Below are 8,735 nucleotides of genomic sequence, written 5' to 3'. Positions count from 1 at the left end.
CTTAGCTTCAAATAACCTAGCTCGATTGTATTCATTTTAAAATTAAAAACTATCGACTGCTCATGAATAGATTTCCAACGAGAGAAACCAACTGTAAAATTATTTTTCCACCCACGGGTCTTAAATTGTTTTGTTTGTCTTTCTCGCTTGCCAGTGGTCTCATAAAAATGTAAAACCTGTAACAGATTAGTTGCGAAAGGAATTAAGAGGATAGTAAATGAGACACTGCATAGAAGGAGATGAGATCACATGGAGAATTGTTCCAATCCCATCACACGGGTGAAAGAAACAGTGTTAGGAAAGGCGGATATTACGTTTCTCTATTGACGACTTCGTTAGTCAAATACCTAATTGAAAACTCACTTGCACAGACTGTTTTTATACTGTCCAATCAACACTGTGCATAAAGAACTAAATGCGCATTATTAATTACCACTTTAAAAACAATGGATGCATTCTGAGATCTGGAGTACAGGGGTACTTGGCGAGTTTGGGTAAAATCTGATTAATGTCTCATACTAGTTCAGGATACACTAGCTGCTAAGCCGCCTGGTATTTTTACAGTCCTATTTATTGGCTCACACTATGCCCTTTTCAGATAAATCAGGTTGTTTTCTTGTTTTCCAAAATATCCGAAAATAATGAACATGACAAGCACAAGAGAACAGACGTATTAAAACCGCAATCTGTGGAAGAAAAACCATAAAGGGATTTTTATGCACTCGATCACATGTTCTATGTAATTTTTCCTGCGATTGGTTATCACAAACAAAATACCTTTATTAACCAGAGCACACACATTACTCAAATGTAATCAGTTCAGTGGAAAGTGCCTTTCACCCACAAACAGGATCTGAATAACTAAAGCTTTCTAGGACACCTATAATTCGTACAAAACGGGTCGAATTAGATTTGAAGTAGCTCTTTCATCCAGTGAGGGGCTGTGAGCTCCAAATTCCAAGAACATAATATATTTCGGGCCCAAAATATTCCTACACAGATCCTGCATGCGCACCGCCTGACAGATTTTACTCCAACAAAGATGACATACTCCTCTCCTAAAAATATATCACATTTACTTAATAATATGACACAGACATCAACGCCTCCGTAACATATTACAGTATTCCTTCTGTACAGACTGAATGTAAATTTTATTTTGACATTTTAAATATAGCATACAATATCTGTAAAAACCTTGAAAAACATCACATCTCAAATTCTTTCTCCAAACTTTGAGCAATGGAACATGCTGTCGTCTTCCGAAAGATCGAATACAGTTAATTTGACACAGTTCTTCCATTTAGTTTGAAGGTCTAATCCTCAAGCTTTTTTTTTTACCTCTGCTGTGAGCAGACATCTTTCATTCTAAATAATAAAAAAAAACACACATATTCATATTTACATAGAAGGGCTTTCAGTCGGCCCTCTTCATCATTGGTCTATTGCAGTGTCATTTACATTTTGCTTCAGCCTATCAAAGCATACAGCATGGGGCAATGGATCAGCCCTTTTCATCCATCGGCTAGCTTGAGTGGCTGTATTCTCATGTGCAGTGCACAGGTGCAGTTACCCAAAACAATCAATTTCAGTGCCAAGGTCTCCTATAATTTCATTTGCTTTCTGTACAACAAATCACTTTTTAGGTTATTAAGTTTTGTGAGGGTCAGATACTCCATGCCTTTGCTGCCGCTTGAAGTGTGAGGTACCCCACGGGCAATGTTTGCACTGGCCACCTTCATATGGACTTTGAAAACCACTCATCGATTGGCATCCTTCTGTGGGCATGCGTGTGGATGCATGAAAAGGCATTGCTGATTAACAAAACATTCTTGCATATTCGTTCATATATCCTAACGGAAGTGCTCGATCGGCCACCCGCAAATACCTTTTTTGTTAAACTTACATTTCAAAATGCACATCCACTTTGCTTATAAATTCATCAGCCATGTTGAAATGGTGAACTTATAATAAAGTATAGCAAACAAAACAAGCATTGTTAAAGCCAGTAACTCGGCAGCCAAAGACAAACCTTTGTGCTTTGCCAATGCTTGTTCTAGTTTGATAGCTAATCTGAGTGCGCATTGAGCTTCTAAGAAAACAAATCCCAGAATTGTGCTTACGAACATTTTGAAGGCTTGGGAACAGTAAGAATTACACAAGGAGTCCAGCATTGTTTATTGATGGCACATGATTCGTGTTTGCATCAAGCATAGGCAATTTTCAACCCGATGAATACAAACTAGTTTTCCATTGACTGATTCTCTGGTTTTGGAGCTTACGGTAAAGTCTCGCCTGCTACTGATCTGGAGCTGAAGATATTTTCGTAGAACTCTATTAGCAGTTCTGCAAACATATTCACAGGAACCAGTGCAGCCAGCGAAAGAGTTCCTTCTGCTGGCCAGATTAGATTCAACCCAAAAACACAGCCCAGGTTGAAAGAGGTCATTTTGTTTGAGAGGCTCTCTTTGTGCACCTAAAACAGAGCATAGAAAACATCTAAGTTATCATAACCGAAAAATATAGATTAACATTTAAGGAGAAAACAGCTCAATATACACAATTCTTTAGGCAAATTATTAAATCAACTGTAGCTGCAGTAATATTTACATAAGAAAGAGCTCAAACATCTCACACTTTAATTGACAAGTCCATGCAAAACAAATATTAAGGACATATTAAAAATAGAACTGCAAAGGCAAACTCGTTTAAGTAGCTAAAATCCAAAATCCTGAATGCTGCCATTTTTAGGTCTGGCTTTTAAAAATAACTGTCAACCAGATCTACCGTTACCAATTTGTTAAACTATACAGAGTGGGATTGGCTCTAACCTCATACTATTGGCTTTTGGTGCATCATTCCGCCTCCCAGAAAGTGGTTGCATTGGAATGCATGAGGGACTACTTAACATCCCTCGACGGAAGAACACAGAGAGTCCGCCTACCACCGTACAAGTCAGAGGCCTCCGAAGTCATCTGCGGCGTCCCTCAAGGATCCTCGCTGAGCCCCACCCTCTTCAACGTCTACATGAGCCCCCTCGCGGCCATCGCACGCCAACACAACCTCAGCATAATCTCCTACGCCGACGACACCCAGCTGATCCTCTCCCTGACCAACGACCCCGCCGCCGCCAGAGCCAACCTGCACGAAGGGATGAAAGAGGTAGCCGAGTGGATGACGACCAGCCGCCTGAAACTGAACTCTGACAAGACGGAGGTCCTCATCCTGGGCTCTTCACCCTCCGCCTGGGACGACTCCTGGTGGCCTCCCGCCCTGGGCACCGCACCCAAACCGACAGACCATGCACGCAACCTGGGCTTCATCCTGGACTCCTCCCTCTCCATGACCAGGCAAGTCAACAACGTCTCCTCGGCTTGCTTCAACATCCTACGCATGCTACGGAAGATCTTTTGGTGGATCCCCACCGAGACCAGGAAGACCGTCACCCAGGCCCTCGTCACTAGCCGACTGGACTACGGCAACGCCCTCTACGCCGGTACCACCGCCAAGCTCCAGAAGAGACTCCAGCGGATCCAGAACGCCTCAGCCAGACTCATCCTCGACATCCCACGAACCAGCCACATCTCCGGACATCTGAGAGACCTTCACTGGCTCCCCGTCAACAAAAGAATCACCTTCCGCCTCCTCACCCACGCACACAAAGCCCTACACGACCAAGGCCCGAGCTACCTCAACAGCCGGATCAACTTCTACGCTCCCAAACGCCACCTCCGATCAGCCAACCACGCCCTCGCCGCCGTCCCCCGCATCCGAAGAGCGACTACAGGAGGAAGGTCCTTCTCCTACCTGGCCGCCAAGACCTGGAACTCCCTCCCGACCGACCTGCGCCTGACCCAAGACCACCTCTCCTTCAGGAAGAAGCTGAAGACCTGGCTGTTCGAGCAGTAGCGGCACCCTCCCTCCCCCAGCGCCTTGAGACCCTACGGGTATGTAGCGCGCTCTATAAGTGTCATTGATTGATTGATTGATCCTAAAAGTAAATTTAATGTCCATGATATTTGCCACATTTGTCTACTTATCTCCTATATACAGTCTATAAGGAACACCATTTCCTTTTGCTACATTTTTCTCAACATTGGAAACGCGGATTTCATATGATAAATAGCATTTGTGCATGCAAATGTGAATGCCAATGTTTACATCGTTTGGTGCATTAAAGCCAGACCTACTGGCTTTGCCAATTCTTTCTTTATTAAGTCTGGCTCGACAGCACAGCTGTCTGATAGACATATTGTTATCAATTCTTTAAACTATGCATAGAGTGAACTTTGGCTTTATCCAGAGGATCATCACTCTCTCGACTAACACTACTGGCTATTAAGTGTGTATCACATAATTCGTCTGCATTCTGTACAAAAAACAATTCGGTTTTCTAGCACTGACAAAGCCAACGGGGTAGTTTTTAAAAGAGCATTTATGAATGTTACTGTTTACATGCACTGGCTTTCCAAACACTTGTTTTTACTTAAATGGTTGGCTGGATATTAGCACTTCACGGATCAGTGCATAAAGAGTTTCCAGATTAAAAACAGGATAACTACAGTTCCCAATTAGATATTAATTGCCAGTGGCAGCTGATCGCAATGCAAAGTGGTGAGGCAGTGCATGGGAAATACAAAAATAAAAAAAACCAGAAGAACAAAATAAAAATGATGAAATAGAACTTACCTGCCGCTGCGGCTACCGCCTTGCTCCTTTTCTGATCCCCAACTCTCACGGCTGGTGCACACTGCACAGGCTCCCAGATGCCAATCTCGATGCTGCTCTCATACTGGGAATTCTATTACCCAGCACGAAAGAAGCGCTGGGATTGGTCTGAGAGGCCTAATTTGCCGCTCAGACAAGGAGCCTGGTTCTGTTCTCCAGTGTGCAACACAGCTAGGGTTGGAGAAATGCTAAGTGCACATGTCGGTTTGGCAGCCCGAAGATGGCCGGCCAAACCGACATGCACACTTAGCAGTGCCCGTCACTACTCCCTGAAGCTCAGGATTGCCACACACTATGACTCAGTTGGCTCTGTGAAAAATAAAATGATAATAAAATTGTTTTATTAATATTTTATTTTTAACTTTTGCCTTTGATGGCAGTGTGGCGATGCTCCTCCGCCATAATGGAGGAGCGGCCCCTGGTAAATGCTACTTTAAAAACAACAGTTGTGTTGGAGGGCATAAACTCCCAATCATGGCATCTACCTCTATGATGCCAGAGCGTGTGCATTGTGTATTCGTGTATAATGAGTTATTACATGCAACTGTGACATAAGATCGCCTCCCCTCCCAAAGCTGTAGCCAGGTTGGAGAGCCATCTGCTTCCCTGACTTTACCTATGAGAGGAAGCACTACCACATGAAATACCTGAATTGCTCACTATGCCACCATTCACCTCCTCTTCTCGAGACTATGGAAGAGGCATTAAGACTGGCACAAAAAAGGTCAACCACTAGGCTGTGACGTTTCTGATCATTGGTTGGGGGAAACTGTGATTTCCACAAGGCCCTCAGATCCCACGACTGCTGCATCTGCCCGCTTAACTAAATGTAAAAATTGTGACAGACAAATTTCTTATTTATGGTTTAATCTCTTGTTTGCAAACCTGTAGCATTAATCCTGTACTGCTGCCTCTCCCGCCTCTATATATCTGATAAATGCTCTAAGATTGTGCAGAAAATATCCATATATTACAAATAAATGTATTGCAACAGCATTCTTTAAAAACAGGACATTATTTTCTTATAACAAATGAACATAATTTATCTCTACGTACACCATATATTTGTCATAGCTCCATAAGGAGTCATATTTGTCAACACATTTCCTACACATTTCATTCACTAGTGCTCCTAGGAACAGTTGTAGTATCCAGAACCACCATTATACCATCTAACAAATAACCAGCACAAATGGATGGTGTCTTTTCAAATGGGTAAAACCAGAGTCATCATTATGTAGCATTTTCACAATAAAAGTAGGAAAACTACACATGGATTTCCAAATCTACATCTCAGTGTAGTTTGTTATTACTTTTTGGAATTCCAAATCTCTAAAGGAATCCGCATGAAAAGCTGTATCTAATGCAACTTTCCATACATATTTCTTAGAAAACCATGTGATTTCCTTGGTAAAACTCTACATAATAAGACTAAATTTCCAGGTGCAAATCCACAATTTATCTCCAAGGGGAAAACATTTAACTGTGGAGAAATCCCTTCCACTACACTCCTGCCTAATCTGGGGTTTCCATTTCCTTTCTCACCCTGGAAAGGGTGTTTACATCAGTACTCGGCTGAAATAAATATATGATCCTTGAAAGACTGCAACTGGGAATTATTGTATATTGTGAATGTCTAGTAACGTTCCGGTGTGTGGGCATTCACAACTTCCAAGGCTAAATACGCCTTGGAATGCCCCAGGACACCCTCATTGTCATTGTGCAAACACACTTACAGGAAACAGCCTTTACAAGGATGTCTTCACCACGCAGGTAGGTTTTTGTTCATTTACCACGTAGCTGTATGAGGGAACAGTGATCGCCGGAACCACAACATTCCTTTACAACAATGTCTTAACAACAAATTAGTCTTAGCAACGAAAGTCTTTACAATGAAATTGTTTCACCACGAATATGCCTTTACCATGAATGCATTATTCACGGAAATTTAAGTATTTTACAGGCAAGTATAAACCCTGTTTTTTTATGCATATCTATGTATAATGTGTCTATACTTACCTGTAAAATACTAACATTTCTGTGGTACAGGCATGCATGTAAAGGCATGTGTGTAGTAAAAATAATAAATCTAGGCACACCTGCAGACGACTTGAAAAGCTATGGAGGAACTCTAAATACCCAGCCAACCTTCACAACTTCAAAACAGCCACAAACCCCACCACAAACTCATCAGACACTCAAGGAATTAAGCACTCCAGGATAGAATCTCCACTCACGCACATAACCGCAAAGAACTCTTCGGCATCATCAAAGAGTTCGCCCAACCCAGCAGCGAGACTACTGACATCCCACCCTCCCAAGACCTCTGCAAACAGCTCAGCACCTTCTCCCACCACAAAGTCAAGACCATTTATGACAACTTCGATGACAAAAACCTCCATGAGGAACCCTCTCCCACTGCTCCCAGCCCCATGCAGTTGACACTGGACAGCTGGACCGCCCTCAGTGTCTAAGACACCCTAAAGATTATGAAGACCACGCACTCCGCGGCCTCACGGACCCCAGGCCCCACCACATCTACCATAGAGCCGAAGACATCATTGCCCCCCCTGCTTCAACAAATCATCACCCGCTCCTTTGAGACTACCTCCATCCCAGATGACTTGAAACACCCCAAAATCAACCCTCTCCTGAAAAAACCCTTGGTGAACGCCACTGACCTCAAAATCATTAGACTGATCTCGTTACTCCTGTTCCTGTTGAAAGTCTTGAAGAAAGCCCTCAAACTGCCACCCTCATAGAAGAAAACAACATCCTCGACTCCTCCCAATCAGGCTTCAGGAAGAACCATAGCACCGAAACCGCCCTTCTCCCTGCGACAGACGGCATCCGGTCCCTCTTCGACAGAGAGAGAATGTGGTCATCATCCTCCTATACCTCTCCCCGGCCTTCGATACAGTTTTTCATCACACCCTAGCCCGCAGACTCCACAACACCGGAAACCGGAACAAGGCTCCCGGCTGGATCCGCTCTTTCCTCTCAGGCAAAAGGCAGTGTCAGACTCCCTCCTTTCCTCTCGGAACCCACTCCGACCACCTGCAGAGTCCCCCAAGGTTACTCCATCAACCAACCCTGTTCAACGTCAACACGGACCCGCTCGCATCCATCGTCAGAGCACACAGACTCAACATCGTATGTACACAGACACCCAACTCATCCTCTCCCTGTCCAATGAACCCATCCTCTCTGAGCATACCTTTCAAGACGGTATGGAAGTAGTCGCCAGATGGATGAAGATCATCTGCCTACAACTCAACACGGACAAAATGGAGGTGCTCATTGTGGACCCCACCCGGACGCCTGAAACAACCCCTGGTGGCCCCCTGCCCTCGGGGACCCCCTCCCACACTGACCAAGTACGCAACCTCGGAATCATCCAAGAATCCAAACTCAATATGGACCGCCAGATCAAAGCCTTCACCTATTCCTGCTACCACACCCTCCAACTACTCCGAAAGACCTTCAACTCGATTCCCTCGAACACAGGAAAACCGTCACCCACGCCCTAATCAGCAGCTGACTAGACTAGGGCAGCGCACTCTACGCTTTAGGTCAATAAGAACCGCACCCACAAACTACAGAACGTCCAGAACGCCACCGCCAGACTAGTCCTAAACCTACTGCGCCACTGCCACATCAGCCAACGCCTACAAACTCTACACTGACTGCCCATTGAAAAGGGGAATCATCTTCAAGCTGCTCACCCTCACCCATAGAGCCCTCCACAACACCGACCCACCTACACGAACCACGGCTCACGTTCCACACACCCCAAAGATCCCTACGCTCGGCCCAGCTCTCCCTTGCAATGGAACCACACACAAAGAAGACCAGGTCAGAATGACACTCCTTCTCCCTCCTCGCTGCCAAGGCATGGAAATCCCTCCCTCTCCACCTCCAACAGGCTCTATCACTCCCCAAGTTCTTGAAGTACCTCAAGACCTGGCTCTTCGACGGAGCTCCATAATCTCCCAGGAGCTGCCCCC

General features: G+C 44.6%; 1 protein-coding gene across 2 annotated transcripts in view; it reads right to left on the bottom strand.

Moving 5' to 3' along the window:
- Window positions 1–1,134: 1,134 nt before the first annotated feature.
- ARHGAP8 (Rho GTPase activating protein 8) overlaps window positions 1,135–8,735 on the bottom strand; it is an 877,216-nt gene continuing 869,615 nt past the window's right edge. The window contains exon 13 of one of the 2 annotated variants that reach the window (XM_086952738.1): window positions 1,135–2,476. In XM_086952738.1, coding sequence (XP_086808864.1) covers window positions 2,279–2,476 — 198 coding nt within the window. In that variant the 3' untranslated portion in view covers window positions 1,135–2,278. The remainder of the gene's footprint in view (window positions 2,477–8,735) is intronic. The other variant, XM_086952739.1, reaches the window with a different exon arrangement.

Source organism: Lissotriton vulgaris, chromosome 1_2 (genome assembly GCF_964263255.1).
Source record: "Lissotriton vulgaris chromosome 1_2, aLisVul1.2, whole genome shotgun sequence".
Classification (NCBI taxonomy): domain Eukaryota; kingdom Metazoa; phylum Chordata; class Amphibia; order Caudata; family Salamandridae; genus Lissotriton; species Lissotriton vulgaris.
This window is presented reverse-complemented; position numbering and strand designations above follow the sequence as displayed.